General features: G+C 52.1%; 1 protein-coding gene across 1 annotated transcript; it reads left to right on the top strand.

Moving 5' to 3' along the window:
* Positions 1–5249: 5249 nt before the first annotated feature.
* On the top strand, positions 5250–16444 carry BNIP3 (BCL2 interacting protein 3). Its single transcript, XM_084904626.1, has 6 exons — positions 5250–5616; positions 11770–11920; positions 12407–12491; positions 13747–13853; positions 14067–14216; positions 15418–16444. The coding sequence occupies exons 1-6, from the start codon at positions 5565–5567 to the stop codon at positions 15461–15463; spliced, it is 591 nt and encodes a 196-aa protein (XP_084760752.1). The 5' UTR covers positions 5250–5564; the 3' UTR covers positions 15464–16444.
* Positions 16445–18377: the final 1933 nt, after the last annotated feature.

The raw sequence follows: 18377 nt of genomic DNA on the forward strand, positions 1-18377 counted from the left end.
GCGCCGGGCTGTTTGCGGTTCACTGAGTCCTGTTGGACTTTCACACCTTTGCGTGCTGAGCCGTGGCTGGTCCGGTGGGTGGCAGGTGACTCCTTCCTGTCTGAGTCACAGGTCCCCTCTGCTTGTAAAAAACAAAAACAAAAACAAAACAAAACAAAACAAAAAACAAAAACCCAGCAGTCCAGCCTCCCTGCCCCGTGGCTGTGAGGGTGAGGGTGAGGTGGGGATACGTGCCAGGGCTCAGAACTTTGTGGCGCACAACCAGGTAACAGGTCTGGCTCTCCAGAAGCTCACCTCTCCCCTTAACGTGTCACCACACAAATCCAGCCGGGTACATTTGGAGATGGAATCGGCTTTACAATCCACCCATAAACCAGGTGCAACCCATGCAACACCAGAAGGCACTCCCAGGGGTGGCACAAAAAGGGAGGTTTTTATTTCTTGATTTATTTTTAAATTTTTATCTATTGATTTGAGAGAAATCGAGAAGAGAGAAACTTTGACTTGTTGTTCTACTTATTTACATGGACTGCACTAGCCAGACTCAGTGGTATCTCTTTAAGATAGGGGTGTCGAACTCAATCAGAGAAGGGGCCAAAATCTAAAATCCAGCCTAAATCGCGGGCCGAATGGTTTACTGAACAGTCATAAACTGACAATGTCATAAACTGACAGCGAAGTGCAGTGATGACAGCGCGGTGCGGGCCACATTGCAAGGCCTGGCGGGCTGGATTTGGCCCGCGGGCCTTGTGTTTGACACATGTGCTTTAAGAGGAAACGTGTGTGTGTGTGTGTGTTGGGGGGGGGGTGAGGGGGAAAGACATGTAGAGAATTCTACCTGGGGAGGGAAAACCAGGTTGTGAAAGGAGTATTTTCACTTAAACATTTCTGGGTAATAGCCTATAGAGACTCAGAGGACTAATAAAGTTTACACATTTCGATGAGCTTAGCAGGTTGCAGTGTGAGACAACACAGTGTGAGACAACACACAAAAATCAATTATGTTTCTAAATACTAGCAATAAATAACACAATATGAATATTTAGGGTTACATCTGACAAAAATGGGCACGCCCTCTGCCCTGAGGCACAGAAGGCTGCGGGGAGAGCTGAGGGAGCACCCAGCTAACAGAGAAGCATGTGTCTGGGCTGGAGGACGAGGTGTCGGCAGCTTCCCTGGCAGAGGAGCCTGAGAGGGCTGTGGAGGGGAGCGGTGTGGCGTGGCCACTTTCTGTGAGTGCCACCCGTGTCTGTGGCATCTTTCTGCGAGTGCCACCCGTGTCTGTGGACACTTTCTGCGAGTGCCACCCGTGTCTGTGGGGCAGCTGCTCCCTGTGTGTTTTCCTCTGTGCCACTCCGACACTGCTACAACAAGGGTGGCGTCTCATTGGGTCAATGAGGATGAACATGGAGGGCCCCGGAAGGAAGGCCAGAGCCTCCAGCTCCAGAAGGAGAGCTGAGAGCTCCTCTCAGGGCAGCCTCATCTGGACTGGAAACGGCCGGCCACATGCCTGGCAGCCTTGCCAGCTCCAGAGACCTCAAGTAACCACAAAGGATGGTCTGCAGTGAAAACCTTTCATTACAAAGCAGGGTATGGTGGGCAGTCATGTCCACAGGCAGACAGGCAGTCACGTCCTAGAACAGTATCTTCCCCGGGCAGAGAGCAACTCGGATCTTTACCTAGGCTATCGTCTTTTTAGCTAAGATAGCACATCTGTGGTATGTCAAGGTAACTTGTAACTTGCCTTTTTTCTGGACCCCCTCAGGGCAAAACCACAAGCTCCCTCCTTGTTATTGTTAGTGTTTTGAGTTGTGATGTGTAAAAGAAGCATGTGTCTATTGTTTCACTTTTTAAAAAAAATATATATTTTATTGATTTTTTACAGAAAGGAAGAGAGAGGGATAGAGAGTTAGAAACATCGATGAGAGAGAATCATCGATCAGCTGCCTCTTGCACATCCCCTACTGGGGATATGCCCGCAACCAAGGCACATGCCCTTGACCGGAATCGAACCTGGGACCTTTCAGTCTGTAGGCTGCTCTATCCACTGAGCCAAACCGATTTCAGCTATCACTTCACTTTCTATCTAATCCCAGAGATTTCCTGGCTCTGCTTTCTTCCACCTCCCTGATCTATCACCAGTGGATTTCATGTAACCTTCTGATAGGAATTTGTAAAACTAAGCGAAAAGCCACTATGCTCCGGAGCAATGTCTCCACGCGTTGAAATTCTGCTTCCCAGCAATTGTCAAACAGTTTGGCTCAAGTAAACTCACAAAAACTCTTTTCAGGTTTGAACGTTTCTTATGTTAACAAAAGGAAGACTTGAGATGAGGACAGCAAGGCTGCGTCATCAGAGCTGCAGTAGCAGGGGTCCCACTGTGGCTGGGTCCAGCAGAGCACCAAAAGTAACCACAGAAAGGGGGGCTCCAGTGCGCCCCGATGGAGGCTGGGGCCCCACAGAGCCTGGAGCAGGGAACCCCGATGGGTCAGGGACATTCTGGCTTTCTCTGGAGGGTCTGGAGCTTCTGGTGGCTCCTGGGCTGGCAGCTGAGACAGAAATGGGGAAGTCCATTGGGGCTGCTGGTTACAGGAGTTGTGGGCCTTCCAGTTGCAAGGAGACACGTGTCAACATAAGAAACTTTCACACCTGAGAGAGTTTTGGTGAGTTTATTTGAGCCAAATTGTCAACAGCTGCAGGGAAGCAAAATGAACAAATTGGCATAAAAGTCCAGAGAATGGCAGTTTTGCACCTTATTTATACATCGCAAATGAAGGGAAAAGACATGAAACCCACTCTGGATAGATGAGGGAGATGGCAGAAAGCAAGGCAGGTGGGCAATCTCTGGGAATGGTAAGTAGGATGATAGACATGTCCATCTTTTACATCGGGGGGTGCAGGATACTTAGCAGTAAAATGGTAGTGCAACCCAACAAGCAAGGGGGTCCGGGCTGCCTGCCACTACTTGAGCCAATTAAGCAGATACGGGGTTGAGTAACAGATAAGCGTTTATTCCAATAATGCCGGCAGTGTGGGAGAGCAGCAGGTACAAGGACAAAGATTACCTGGGAAAGTAGGAATTCCAGGCATGGGAAAGCAGCCAAGGTATAATAATTACTGATTACAAATTATGCGGGCGGGGGTAGGAGTGGAGGTGGCAGAGGGGGGTGCCTTGGGGACCAGATTGCAGGCAGTAGGGGCTGGGGGTTGTAAAGAGCAGGTGCCTCCATGATTAGATTGTTTCTGCCAAGAAGTTGTAAATCTTTCCCTAGTGACCGGCAGCTTTCCGGACAGGAGGATGGAATTTACTCCGATGTCCCAGCCAGGTTAGAATGTGCTTTCTTTAATCAGAACAAAACAGTAATGGTTAACAGAGCATGAATAATATCTCTTATTTTATTTCTTATAATTGTGGACGAAAGGGGCCACATGCTAACCTGACAAGCTCAGGAGAAGCCTGCATGGCGGTTTTGCAAAGTCAGAGACCTACAGTAACCACAAAAGATGGTCTGAAATGAAACTAACAAAAAGCAGTGGGTAGTTATATTCTAAGCCGGTATCTTCACTGACAAGGTCAACCTTTACCTTAACTGAGCCTGTCTGTCTTTTTGTATCTGTGATAACACACCCTTTGAGACTTCTGGGTAACTTGTAAGTTCCCTTTTTCTGGACCCCTTGGGGCACAACCTACGGGAAGTGCTAGTTCACCAGACACCAAGGACACTGGGAGCCTGGACAGATACCACAAATTCCTTCATTATCATGTTAATTGTTCCTGCACCCACCTAAGTATGTGTCCCTCATTTTACTTTTTATCCAGCCCCAGGGATTTCTCCAGTTTGCTTTCTCCTTCCTCTCTAGTCTATCACCAATGCATTTCATATAAACCATTATTGCAATGGATAAATACAGATGTAACCCGCCATTCTCTGGAGCATTATCTCAATTCATTGAGGGTCTGCTTCCCGGCAAAAGTCGACAGTTTGACGCAAATAAACTCACAAAAATACTTTATAGGTTTCAGTATTTTTTAAAAAAATATATTTTATTGATTTTTTACAGAGAGGAAGAGAGGGACAGAGATCTAGAAACATCGACGTCTGCAACCAAGGTACATGCCCTTGTGACCGGAATGGAACCTGGGACCTTTCAGTCCGAAGGCTGACTATCCACTGAGCCAAACCGGTTTTGAATCAATGTTTTTTTAAGGTTAACATAATTAATAGCTAGTCCCCAATATTATATTTCTGGCCCTCAAAATAGACATAGAATCTTTTACAATTAACATACCAATGAGAGGATTTATGGTCTCTGCCCAGGTGCCCTGAGGGGTCTGGAAAAAGGGGAGTTACCCTGCCATTCCAAAGATCTGCTTTGTTAGATGCAAAAGACAATAGGCAGCCTCAGTGAAGGTCAAGATCGACTTTTGCCAGGGAAGATTTTAGCCTAGGACCTGCCATAAACTGCTTTTAGTTAAAAAGTTTTTTTTAAAAAAATGTATTTTATTGATTTTTTACAGAGAGGAAGGGAGAGAGATAGTTAGAAACATCGATGAGAGAAACATTGATCCCACTGGGGATGTGCCTGCAACCAAGGCACATACCCTTGACCAGAATCCGAACCTGGGATCCTTCAGTCCACAGGCCGACGCTCTATCCACTGAGCCAAACCAGTTAGGGCTAAACAGTTTTAATTTAAGGCCATCCTTTGTGGTCACTTTAGGTTTCTGAGTTTGCAAAGCCACCAGGCAAGCCGTGGCCCCTGTAGTCCACACACTTTCTGCAAGTCTGACTTAGAGCAGGCTGCCTCCTGGCTGGTCACTGCAGAGGGGCTGGCCTCCCGGAGCTGGTGGCCACCGGGTGTGTCGCACTTGTCTTTACAGATGGCCTAGCCTGGTTTGGTTCCACAACCGGCCACCAGCAAACCCTGGTCCTCGATTTCTCCTTTCCTTCATCGCCTGATGCTTCAGGGAGAACAGTACCCTCAGGCAACATCACAGATGGCCCTGCGGGCCTCCGTGTCCTTGTTGTCTTGTGCACCTGCACTTCGCGTAGGTCCACCTGTAGGACGGATGCTCACCACCCGCTCCATCTGCCCTGGGACCCCAGCGGAGTAGCCCCGCCCACGCTCTGGGCCCGCCTCTCACTCTACGAGACCCCCCCGCCCCGCACCTGCGCACAGAGCCCGGATCTTCAGACCCCGCCCAACCAACTCGTGTCTCCTTGCCAACATCCCAACCGCGCAAGCGCGCTCCCAACCTCAGCCGAGCCTCAGACTGACCCAACGCGCGCACGCGCTGCACGCGCCGCACGCGCCCCGCGCTTGCCCCGCCCTCGCGCACACGCACGCCTCCCCCTCGGCCAATGGGCGCCGCCGTCGCTCATCCGCCGCTTATCTGCCCTGCGTCGGGCGGCGCGCGGCAGTCAGTCGGGGTCTCGGGCTGACGTCGCTCGGCCTCCGGTTCCCCGAGTTCGCGTTCCTGCTCCCGCCGCCCGCTCCTGAGCGCCTGACACCCAACCCAGCCCGGCCGCACCCGCCGGCCGCAGCGCCCCCCCTCCGGCGCCATGTCGCAGAGCGGGAGCGCGACGCCCGGACTGCAGGAGGAGAGCCTGCAGGGTGAGCCGCCGCCGGGGGGCGGGAGGCTGGGCGGGAGGCCTCCCGGGCGCGGGGCGGGGGGCGGCGCCGCGGGCTCGGGCTCGGGCCGCTCACCGAGGCGGGGCTCCGGGACGCCGGGCTGGGGCTCCGGGACGCCCCGCCCGCGCGGGGGTAGCCCTCCGGCGGTGATGGTGGGGGGCCTGGGCACGGATCGGGCTCCCCAACAAGCCTGAGTTCTGCAGCGAAGGGCCAGTGGCGATGCCACGGCTCCCCGAGGACCGCGTGCCCGTTCGTGCGGTTAGTTCAGACCGGCGTTGGCCAGCGCAGTGGCCGGGGCTTGGGCTGTGCGCCTCGGGCGGCGGGGCCGTCCCTCTGGCGGGAGGACTCGCCGGGGGAGAAGGGAAGAGCCGCGGGCACCAGCCCTTTGGCTGCTCTCCTCGGGTAAGAGGTGGGCAGCGGGTAAGAAAACGGTATAGGCAGTGAACAGGCTTTTCCAAGTTCATGTCCCGCCTGCACGGGAAAGGCATCCCAAAGCAAAGCTCAGAGTTGGTTGGTGGCTTCGGAAAAGCGGCAGGAGGACCGGCCCCCGCCTGGCCCCTGCGGGCCCACCCAGTGATCCAGGCCGGGAGCAGGAGGGAGGGTTCGGTGGCCGTCGACCTTCGTGTTCTCTGAAGCAAGAGTTTACTAAGCAAAACGAGCATGGAAATACGCTTAGGGGGACTGTTCAGACCTTCCAGAACGAATATTAAAATCGTTCATTATTCAGGTAAAGTTAGTGAGCTTTATTTAATTAGCCCAATACATTGTATAGAACATATTCTTAAAAACTACACCCAGTTTAAAAAATCCTGTAATCGTAGATTTTGAAATTGCCTAATTATTTTGTTGGAACTAGATTCAGGGATTAAAGCTTTGCTGTCTTTCTTCACACAAGACTCAATGGGTGTTTTGCAAACCATAAACCCTTTCTTTGCGCTACAACCATCCCTTTTCTAATTATCACCCTGCTTCCTTGCTGACCATCTTCCTTACTGGTTCAGATGGAGTTTGGAAGCTTCCGAGTCCTCCGGGGGCTCAGGTCCCCTCCCCTGATTGGCACGGAACTGCTGAGTCACGGGCAATGCAAACGCCAGCTCAGGAATGAAAAGATGGGCTTTTCTGTTTCGCTTATTCTATAAAAAGGCGGTTGCACGGGGAGTGGAAACTCATGGTAAGGCTCTTCGGGCCGTTTGCTCCTGTGTACGTGCGGCGGGGCACACGCCACTGGGCCTGTGGGAGGAGCCCTGGGGCAGGGCAGCTGCCCTGGAAATGCGAACCGAGGATTCCTGGCCTGTGCTCCGCTCTGATTTGGTTCCCTCTTGTTTACGTCTGACGAGGGAGGGCCGAGTAGCCAAACCCGCAGCAGCACTGCCGCTTTCCTTGGATTGGCGGGACCGAATGTTTCCCCCTCACCCTCTGGCCCGTTCTAGGTAGAATTGTTGACTTGCAGGGTGTTCGCCTGCCTTTTGGTCAGTAGATCCACAGCTGCTAAGCGTTCTGTCCGATGTTTACCCAGGGCGGGGGCGGGGAGGCGCTTGGCTTCCTTCCCAGGAGGCCCCTCTTCGCCTGAGCGCATCCTGCAGGAGGTGCCCAGCCTTCCCTGGGGGACAGCCCCGCTCCAGAGGCGCTCACCGCGGACAGAGTGTATGGAGAGACCTAATGGCTTATCTGGGGGGACTTAGGACCATGCAGTTTGAGAGCATATAGGGGTTTCAGACGTCTAAGTCCTAGCCCAATGGCTACATTTCACAGATGGTCACAGTCATCAAGCCCAGTGGGCAACTGACAACAGTTAAAAAACAGATGGCTTATGTTCAGAATCGCTTTATTTCACTGTTTGGGGAATCGCCGTTCAGCCAAGTCTTGTTCCCCTCCCACCTCTCCCCGGGAAGAAGCCCTGGGACTAGGGTGGCTGACCCCCTTTCTCTCCTCAGTGCCCGGCCCAGGCTTTCCCGCTGGGCTGCCAGGCCTCCTCCAAACTCCCTCTGTTCTTTTCTTTTCAATACATTTTAAGAGAGAGGGATAGAGAAACATCGATGAGAGAGAATCATCTATCAGCTGCCTCTTGCACACCCCCTACTGGGGATGTGACTGCAACCAAGGTATGTGCCCTTCACCAGAATCGAACCCGGGACCCCTCAGTCCGAAGACCGACGCTCTATCCATTGAGCCAAACCAGTTTCGGCCAAACTCCCTCTGTTATAGAAAGTTATTTGGCTACTTGTCATTCCCTCTAGCCAGCCATTTTCAGCCCTGCCTCTCAGTGTAGCCTTTTCAAAGTACTGTGTTTGCCAGGTGCTGCCCAGCCCTGCAAATCAGAACTTGGGGAGTGCAGTGCGCTGGCCTCTGGGAGCAGTGGACACCACCGGTGATGCTCTGGGCACTGGGGGGACCTGCTGCCTGGGGCCAGAGTGTGGGGTGGCCTCGTGGGGCTCCATCCCCTCGGGTCTGTCCGGAAAGGGCTGGAGCTGGTGGACACTTAATCTCGGCAACCTTGTTCAGGTTGGCGTTATCGTAAAATCCGAGCAGGTGTGGCGCGCAGCTCGGAGTGAGGGCTCGCCTGATCAGCAGCAGCACCTGTTTCTTCCCAGGCCTCAGTATGAGCCGGTTATTTGGCAGATTTTTTTCAGCTCTGAGGAAATTTTCTAAGGTCATGAAGCAACTGTAACCCTATCTTTCTTGCAAAATGTAAGTCCGTTCATATCATACTTGCTCTCAATTTTCCAGTTGTTTAAAGTCAGTAATACAGCTTGCCCTTCACTAAATCATTCCTTGGAATATACATCTTTCAGACCCAAAGCTTTTGTTACATACAGTCCAGAATGGGGTTTTTACTTTCTCAAGGATGCTTAGGACTTTTTATGAGATGATTCTACAAAGCATATACTTGTTTCCATGGAGCCCTGAGTTGGCCCTTGAAGTATAATATATGGACACCTGAAACTTATATGTCATATGTCAATTATTCCCCACTTAAAATTTTTTGTTTAGTGTTTCTCTGTTTCCTGGCACAGAGCTCTAAACCCTTGGGGGTTCTTGAAAGATAGGATTGTCTTTGCTATTTGTCAACCACCCCTCTTGTATGGAGCCCTGTGGAACACAGGAGTCTGCTCTTGAGGTGACCGTGAGGCCCTGGGTAGCCTCAGGATGCAGGTGGAAAGACCAACTCAGTGATCAGACGGAGGAGTCCAGGAGGGGAGGGACTGGAGATTGGATTTTGCTCATTCTCACCCGAGGATATTTTTTTCCATTTTAGGGGAAGGGGAAGAAAGGGGGAAAGACAGATGGAGAGAAACATCCATGTGAGAGAGACATCAATTGGTTGCCTCACACACAGGGCCAGGGATTGAGCCTGCAACCAAAGTACATGGCTTTGACTGTAATCAAACCCAGGACCCTTCAGTCCCAGTGCCCATGCTCTAACCACTGAGCAAAACTGGCTAGGGCTAGAGCTTGGTTTATGAAACCTCTGAGCTGAGAGGGTGGTGCACTGGGATTGGCGTCTCCTCCAGTTGGCTGCTCCTCAGTTGTGTCCCGTCTAGTAAATGGATGAACGGCAGTGAAGTTCTGGTGGTGGTTCTATTGAGAGTGTGTGTGTGTGGAGGTGGGTATTGTAGGAACCTAGAGTTTGTGGTCTGCCAGGCAGGAGTGTGGGGGCTTGGCATCCCCTTGTGACTGGTGTCTGATGTGGGGGCAGTCCCATGGGACGAAGCTTTTACCTTGTGGGACCTGACCACGACTGCTGGCAGCGGGGCGGCACTGACGTGAACTGTTACAGCCAGTTGGTGTCGGAGAATTGATTATTGGTGTGGAAACCCCACACAGGTATCTGAAGACTTTACATCAGATACCGTAGTGAGCCCATCTAGTACATTAAGCCAGGCCCAGAACCCGACTAACCCGTTGAACCTAAGATAATGGACCTGTGCCCAGCACAGGGCTTGTGGTTCTGTTCCGTGCCGCCGGCCAGAGCTGGCGTGCTAGTTGGCCGAGGATCACCTTGAGTCCCAGGGGAGGACGGGGGCTGGAGTGTTTACAGTGCTGCATGGAGTGCGGTGCACCAGAACCCCCGGAAGACGGCGGCAGCCGTGGTGAAGACACAGCGGTCTCTGAAGTCACTGTACTGCTCAGAGCAGATGCCGAGTGGCCTGGGCTCCAAGACGGACCTGGCCTGCCGCTGTGCCCACGACAGGCATGGAGAGAGGCTAGTGAAGGAGTGCGCTGGTTTGAGAATCTGAGGGGCCGTTTTGTGAGTGCAGGGGGAGGCTGGTGTCCTGGGAGGGCTTTCTCTAGTATGCCAGAGGCTGTGGAGGGTTAGTGGGCGCTCCGAAGGCGGTGCCGCTCCGGTGGGAAAGGCAGGAGTGGCTGGCTTGCGGCCCTGTGGGTTAGGATCAGCTGCTCAGCCCCTCCCCTTGGGGAGATGAGTACTGTAATATGATTAGTCGGCCGAGTTTCCCTAGAACATGGATTTTTCACTCTGTTCACCCTGCCTTCCCTCTGCCTTCCCTCCGTCCCTGTGCCACCGCAGTGATCTAGGAACACACAGGTGTGGAGATACACAGACTTAGGGCACAAAATGGAGAACCGTCTGGGCCGTGCCCTGCCCGGCTTTCCGAGCAGAGGCCGCCTTGTCAGCCAACGGAACGAACTTACGGGGTCAGATCACACTCACAGATGGCTTCAGCTCACTGACCCTGGTCTGAGAGAGCGCCAGAACAGTGCAGCCTCTTGAAAATAATACAGTAGACTGCCTGCATGACCTCGGATTAGAAGGTCGAAAATGTGACAATTAAAATCAAGAGTTTATGTTCATTAGAAGATGCAGAGTGAAAAGACAAACAGTGCAAGTTACTTGCAACACATTCAAGATGGAGAAAGGCTGTTATCTTGAATATTGAGCTGCTGCAGACAGAAAGAGGGAAAACTCAATAGAAAAGAGTTTTGAACAACTAATTAAAAAGATGCTACCCAAATGGCCAGTAAGCATGGAAACATGCTCAACTTGGTTGCAAATCAGAGAAATGAAATTAATCCGCACAGGACACTCCCCTCTCCCGGTGCCTGAGTGTGAAGACGGTGAGGCTGGGTCTGAGGTGGCCGCTGATCATGCTGGGACGGCCGCATTGGCTGCTGGTGGGGCATGACGGTTCTGGTAACGGTGAACACAGGTTGCCACCTTTCAGCCCAGTAATCCACGCCTGGGTGTGTCTCCAGCAGAGACGAGAGCACGTGGGCACCACAAAGTCTGGAGGGATGTTTGTGAAGTGGCACTCAGAGATGCCCACACGGACACAGGCCCACGTGTCATAGTGGCCAGATGATGGTGTGGCCATGCGGTGGGGTTCTGGATGCAGCCACCACAGGATGAAGCCAGGCACACTTGGTGGCCCCTCAAGGGCAAACCCCAGGATTTGATCTTGGTCCCGGCCCTCCCAGCCTCACACGGTGGCTGTCTTAGCTACAGCCGAATGGGACCCTCTGCTTAGTCAAGTTCAGGCAGAAATGACCGTTGTTGTGTCCAGGGTGTATTCCTCTTGCTCGTGATGTAAATAAAGACGGAGCAGCAAGTATAATACTCGGGCCCTTAGGGTGAGAATGTGCCGCCGGTGTGTGGGAATCTTGAAAAGAGGTAGTTTTTTCTTACCTTACCATTTAAAACTCGGCTTTTGTTGGCACCTTTTTCTTTCTTTTTTTTTTTCTTCTTTTTTTTATTATTTAAAAAAAAAATGTTTTATTGATTTTTTACAGAGAGGAAGGGAGAGAGATAGAGAGCTAGAAACGTCGATGAGAAACATCGACCAGCTGCCTCTTGCACACCCCCTACCGGGGATGTGCCCGCAACCAACCTACATGCCCTTGACCGGAATCGAACCCGGGACCTTTCAGTCCGCAGACCGACGCTCTACCACCAAGCCAAACCGGTCCCGGCGTCGGCGGCACCTTTTTCTTAAGAAAGCTCTCTGGTCATTTGGACTCTGCTGCTGCAGACACACGTCCGCTCCTCAGGAGGGTGACGGGGGACCAGCTGCTGTGCTGCAAGAGCCGGGAATGGGAGTGGCTCAGGCCATCCTGTGCGTCCCAGCCCTCTGGTTGTCACGGGTGGAAATTCTAACTGTCCTTGTTGTGTCCCCACAGGCTCCTGGGTGGAACTGCACTTCAGCAGTAACGGGAACGGCGGCAGCGTGCCAGCCTCAGTTTCTATTTATAATGGTGACATGGAGAAAATCCTGCTGGATGCCCAGCATGAGTCTGGACGGAGCAGCTCCAAGAGTTCTCACTGTGACAGGTGGGCGCAGACACAGGCATGCACAGTGCTGCTGTGCTGGGGCGCTGCTGTGCGAGGGCGAGCAGGCTTAGACAGCGGCCCCTTGTCCTCTGGTGGAAGGAGGGACCACGATGCAGCAGGGGGCGGACACTGTCCTGTGCCCTCCCCTGCTTCTGCCCCTCGCCTCCAATGGCTGTCACGAGCAGCTGTCCTCGGCACGGCCAGTGACTCAGGCCGCATGGCTGAGTCCGAGGTCAGAGGCCAGTGCTCACAGGATTGATTGTGTAACAGACCACTAAGCTGGTGGGTGATGAAGCCCCACCCTCAGGCTGTGCCGTGTCCCCTGGGGCTGGCTGTGGACGCTTGTTGAGCTCAGCCGAAGGTGGGAGGGGGGTCTGGCCCTGGCCTTGTGCCAGTGGAAGGGAAGCTGCTCCTCACTGACAGTCCCCGGTCCGCAGGGCTTTGCCTCTGATGCAGGGAATGCTAACATGTCCTGTTTTCCCCTAGCCCGCCCCGCTCACAGACCCCGCAGGACACGACCCGAGCCTCTGAGACAGACAGCCATAGCATCGGAGAAAAGAACAGCTCCCAGGTAGGCCGGGTGGTGCGTATGCGATCCGCTCCTGTGGTCAGTCGGCACTGGGAACGTCTGGCTCTGAGGGTGTTTCTCGCCTTTTTTGGGGGACGTGTGGGGTGAGGGCATCTCTACACAGGACTCACACTGAGCCGACTGGTTATGGGCTTGGTAGGACATAGGGTGGGGCCCTCTGTCCCATATACCTGTGGCCTGGAGAGGGTGTGATGGCCTGTGGGAAGGGATCTGGGTCATTAGTGGGTAGTCACGGTCATCTTGACCTTAGATTGGGCTGTGAATGGGTTTTGATGTCCGTGGGAGTGCTGGCATTCACTACAAGCCACCCAAGCAGCTCTACCATTGTGGTCGGAATGCTGATGGGCCTTTCTTATCAAGCATTTCAGTCGCTTCCAGAAACTATCTCAGGCCATGCTAACTGGTGGGCGGTTTAGTTAGGAGCTAACTAGGCTGGTCATTTCAGCCCGAGGTCCCTGTTCTAACATGTTAGGCACTGAGCTCTGCAGTGAGTACAGGGTGGTGGCCCTAGCAGATGTGCGTCAGTGGCGAAGGCCAGCCCTCCTTCGCTCAGCTTGGCACTCAGAAAATGCCTGTCCCCGGATGGTCTCAGAAGGACAGGAGGAACCCTCATTCCCCAGCTTTGTCTAGACCAGAGGCTTTCAGGACCCTCAGAAGTTCCTGCCCCAGACACTGGGGTCCACTCGCCGCTGGGGTGCCCAGATGTCTGTTTGGAGGAATTTTAAAATGTTAAGTGGTTTTTGTTTTTTTTTTCTTTCTGATTCTAAAAACGAATTTTATGCTCAGATACAGAATTTTTAAACAAAGCACCTATAGTCCTACTTGTTAAAGTCCCCTTCTTGGTGGATTGTCGCACCATTTTACCAATGTATTATAGCTGGATCAGTCTAGGAGCTTGGCTTTCCCTGCCATTTCACGCGAGAGCAGCTTTCTCAACACCATTTGCTCCAGTGTTGGCAGTTTTCATTTCCTTGTTGTGCCAGCTCGCCCTCAGTGTCTTTGTGGCGCCTCTGTCCTCCCTCCATGTGGCTTCCTTGGGACAGTGTTTGCTGCTCTTCCTGCCACTAGATCTCACAGTTGGGGCTTTGGCAACAGTGTCCGTCCGTGAAGGGGGAAGAGCAGGAGATGCAGCCCCACAGCCCACCCTCCGCCCATGGACCCGGCTCCGAGATGAGCCTCTGGTCTGATGCTGGGTCGGGGGCGTGGTTCCTCGGTTTTAACGTTCACTTTCTCTTAGTCGGAAGAAGATTACATAGAGAGGAGGAAAGAAGTGGAAAGCATCCTAAAGAAAAACTCAGACTGGATATGGGACTGGTCCAGCCGGCCGGAAAACATCCCCCCTAAGTGAGTATTTGGAGCGTTGTGAACTACCGTGTTTCCCAAAAATAAGACATCCTCTGAAAATAAGACCTAGTGCATGGAAAGAAAAGACATCCCCTGAAAATAAGACCTAGCGCAACTTTGGGAGAAAAAATATAAGACACTGTCTTATTTTCGGGGAAACTGGGTAGCTCTGAGGTGGAGCTGCCAGCGAGCTCACAGCTCTTCCCTCTGCAGGGAGTTCCTGTTCAGGCACCCGAAGCGCACGGCCACCCTCAGCATGAGGAACACCAGCGTCATGAAGAAGGGGGGTGTCTTTTCGGCTGAGTTTCTCAAAGTCTTCCTTCCGTCTCTGCTGCTCTCACACCTGCTGGCCATTGGACTAGGGTAAGTGATCTTGCATGGCCTGCTGGACAGTTCTAGGTCTCAGAGACTTCCTTTTAAGCATTTTGCTAAAATAATAGGCCATAAGTCACAGCTTATGTAACTATGTAAGCAAACATGTCCATGTGATCATTGTCTAGGTCAGGAAACAAACATGACCGTGACCCTGGGAGCCCCGCCCCCTACCCCTCAGGCCAGCCTGGCACTGACGCTGCCAGCACAGGCGAGGGCACATAAGCGGGACTCGTGCTGGCTGCCTCAGCCGTGCTGTCTGTGTGCGGGCGCAGATGACCGCCCCGCCTCTAGGCCCGCTGTGTGCACACTGCACACCTTTCTGCTGCAGAGAGCCTGTCACTTGCAACTCCTGCAGTCCCCTCAGCAGGGACACAGGCGCTCATTCTCTGGCTTCTTGCACTAATGATGCAGAAAACACACAGTTCGGCTACAGATCCTAAGGACCTTTGACCCAGACAGTGTTGAGGCACGAATCTGGGGAGTCGGGGCTGCTCTTCCCTCTGGCTCACCCCAGCCTGCATGGTGTGGTGGCCTCACTTGTCCTGCTGGGTGCCAGTGCTCTATGGCTGCAGCTCACTGGACAGACTGGGGGGGAGGGGGGGGGCAAGACAGCTGATGTAGGCTGGTGCCACATGGCGTGAGGGCTTGAGTCTGAGGCAGAGGGAGACCACAGTTCTGCCTATGAGAATGGCTTCCCACGTGGGCTCCTCGATGTCGGCGTGTCCAGATTTATTATGTCCAATGCTTTTCAGGTCACACTCGCCTTGGTGTGTAGATGCAGTGATTTCTGGAGCTTTCTCCAGAACTAGCAACTAGATTCCGAGGGGGCAGGGCCTACAGGGTGGTGTCTGCAGCCATTTCCCACCTGATAGCTGCCTTGAATACTATTTGTTGTGCCTGCTAGGCTCCTCCATTTCCACCCCCCTTTCCTGGAGTCACACCCTCGTCCGCCATGGCCTGTGAGGTTGGTAGTCAGTGTCATGTGCAATGATCGTCCAGCAGGCTGTTGCATCCCATGTGCTCATGCATGTTGGGAAGTGCCTCCTTCGTGGGGGTGTTGAGGACTGCAGGATGCACAGTGGTGGGAACACTAGGTAACCGTGCAGCCAGTCTGAGCTGGCATGGGGAAGGCTCACGGCTGCCCGGCCGTGGATCCTGGGCTCGCGCTCAGCTCTACTTTTCTGCTCAGGATCTACATCGGGCGGCGTCTGACCACCTCCACCAGCACCTTCTGATGAGGAATCGGAATCGGCTTTTCACAGGGAGCGGGATTCGTACCGGAGCTTGCGGCGTGGCTCACTGAGGCGCTGTCCGGGGCCTTGGTGGCTGCCACTGTGTTGATTTGTCCTGTAAATGCTGGGTGCCTGATTTAGTGAGATGAAGAATAGACACTGAAACCACGCTAACCTAGAACCAGCCGTACCTGTGGGATCAATCAATGAGCATGTCACACTAATACTACTGGAATAATGTGGTGGTAACTTTTCTTTGATATTATAAATATGAGTATAAATAATTTTACCATGCTAGTCATGATGTAGTATTTTAATAAAATTATCTGTAACCTTAATTCAGTTAAAATCCTCCCTACTTTGAAAGGATGGATAACATTGTTAAAGTGACTCCATAAATGGTTTATCCCAAATGAACATGTGGCCTTACATCCACACGCTGTAGGGCTCCCTGGACTGGATGCAGGGTCTGGGAAGACCACTCTGCACTGTTAGCTGTTGAGCTGTGACAGGGCCCAGGGCACCGGCCGGGCCCTGTGCAGTGCAGACACTGGCCTGCGTGCTGGGCAGGGCGGTGACTGTAGTGACCACATAGATGATGCACCTAGGACACCTGCTAAAGCACCTTCTTGTCCCCATCCCCACTCGGGATCGCTGTGTTTAGCCTCATTTGTGTTCATTTTTTTTGGCGTGCTCTGAGATTCAGCTTCATTTTAAGTAGATCGGTGTCTACTTTAAAGACTGGAAATAGGAAATAAATTTTTGCCAAATCCTTCAGCGATTACTGTATTTGTATATAGTTTAAAGGAAAACTATGAATGCTTTAGGGTTAAACCAGGCATAGTCCCGTTGTCTGATTATTTTCTCTTCAGCATGGTTTTTCCAAGGCTGCCTCTGGTATGCTGTTTATGCTGTTGTGTATTTCACTTTTCCATATTCAATGCAGTTGTGTTAAAATAAATGTAAAAATTTCATTTTAAAAAACGTTTGTTTATATGGAGATGATTCACAGCCCTCTCATTGGCACACAGCTGGCTGGGTGGCATCAGAATACTTTGGCATGTACCCTCTAGAGTCTCTAAGGTCCCATTCAGTCAGCAAGTGTGTCTTTCCTGGGAAACAGGGATGGGCTTCTCTGTGTCATGACATTGGTTTTGCACTCAGCACCTCTGGGAAAGGGCAGTGTCCATAGAATTAACACCTCTTAAAGAGCTAGTGACCCCCATTGCCATCTGAACCATCTGTCAGGCACTTTGGCCCTTGATAGGCAGGTGCTCTTGTCCCTGTCACTGATGGCATCACTAAGCTATTGGTGAAGCGCTGAGAATGTTTCCATAATGGGGTGGAGACGAGGTTTTCTAGAGGCTTTTCCCATTACATGACACTGCTCTTCTGGTGGACAGTTTCCTTAAAGTGTGTATATGTATGTGTATATATATATTTTTCAGGTAGGGTAATAGTATTATAATTAAGCTTTTGCAAATAGACCTTTCTACTATTAATACAAATAATAACTTAGTCATTGAATAACAAGTAAACCCAGTTTTGGATTAAGATAAATTAAAACATGCCTGGCTGGTGTGGCTCAGTGGTTGAGCATTGACCTATGAATTAGGAGGTCACAGTTCGCTTCCCAGTCAGGACACATGCCCAGGTTGTGGGCTTGGTCCCCAGTCGGGGGGCATTTAGGAGGGAGTTGATCGAGGATTCTTATTGTCCTCTCCATCGTCCTTCCTCTGAAATAAAAAAGCGGGGAGCCCTGGCTGATTTGGCTCTTTGGATAGAGCATCTTCTTGCGTACTGAAGAGTCCTGGGTTTAATTCCCGGTCAGGACACATGTCTGGGTTGTGGGCTCAATCCCCAGTAGGGGCCGTGCAGGAAGCAGCTGATCAATGATTCTCTCATCATTGATGTTTCTATCTTCCTCTCTGAAATCAATAAAGATATATTTTTAAATATATATTTTATTGATTTTTTACAGAGAGGAAGAGAGAATGATAGAGCTAGAAACATCAATGAGAGAGAAACATCGACCAGCTGCCTCTTGCACACCCCCTATGGGGGATGTGCCCGCAACCAATGTATATGCCCTTTACCAGAATCGAACCTGGGACCTTTCAGCTCGCAGACCGATGCTCTACCACTGAGCCAAACCGGCTTCAGCCAATAAAGATATTTTTTAAAAAGGGGGGTAGAGGGGTCAATGAACTGAGACTGAGTGATATTAAAAGTAACTCTGTCCCCATTGGACAGGAAATGAGTCAGTGGCAGGCCAGTCCTCTGATGGTCAGTCTTGCAGGGGAGCTACCATCTGTCTCCCGCAGCCGTGGCTGGTGGGAGAAAGTACTCCTGGACTGCTCAGACTGCTGCTGTGTCCTCCCCTTGGACTCCCCCCACCCACCGTGTGGTGAGGGGCTGAGGCCTACCTGGGAAGGGGGGGACCCTCTGCTGTCGGATGAGCTGCCCCGTTGCCACCATGGAAAGGAGATAAGATGAACCCACTGAGTCCTAAGTGCAGACCGGTGAACAAATTAAGAGTTTGAGAAGAGAATAGAAGATGTAGTATGCTATCGTTTATGCAAAAAGCCAAAGAAAACGTATACATCTATCTCATTGTGCAAAAAGGAATATGGTGTAACTATGCCAGAGATGGGGATTGGCTGGAGGGGTGGGTGGGACAGGGCAGAGCGGGAGATGGGAAGGTATGAGGAGGAGCCATATCTTTTGTGTAAATGACCAGACCCATAGTGATGCTTCATTTATTGCCAGCGTCAGAGAGACAAGGGAACCTGATGAATGAAGCCATGCTGAAGGGGTGGGGCCTGAACACTGGATCGCAATGGGCTGGGCACTGAAAGGTAAGGTCCAGTGGACACAGCAGTGCAGGTCTTGCTGGTAAATCTAGTTTCTGAAAGGG

Source organism: Pipistrellus hanaki, assembly GCF_964339955.1.
Source record: "Pipistrellus hanaki genome assembly, chromosome: 14".
NCBI lineage: Eukaryota > Metazoa > Chordata > Mammalia > Chiroptera > Vespertilionidae > Pipistrellus > Pipistrellus hanaki.

What these genes read in the sequence shown, in the direction of transcription:
- BNIP3 (XM_084904626.1), top strand. Translation starts at nt 5,565, where the DNA reads ATGTCGCAGAGCGGGAGCGCGACGCCCGGACTGCAGGAGGAGAGCCTG. An exon ending in AAGAGTTCTCACTGTGACAG is followed by an intron (nt 11,921 to 12,406) that starts GTGGGCGCAGAC and finishes GTTTTCCCCTAG; the next exon opens with CCCGCCCCGCTCACAGACCC. An exon ending in GAGAAAAGAACAGCTCCCAG is followed by an intron (nt 12,492 to 13,746) that starts GTAGGCCGGGTG and finishes ACTTTCTCTTAG; the next exon opens with TCGGAAGAAGATTACATAGA.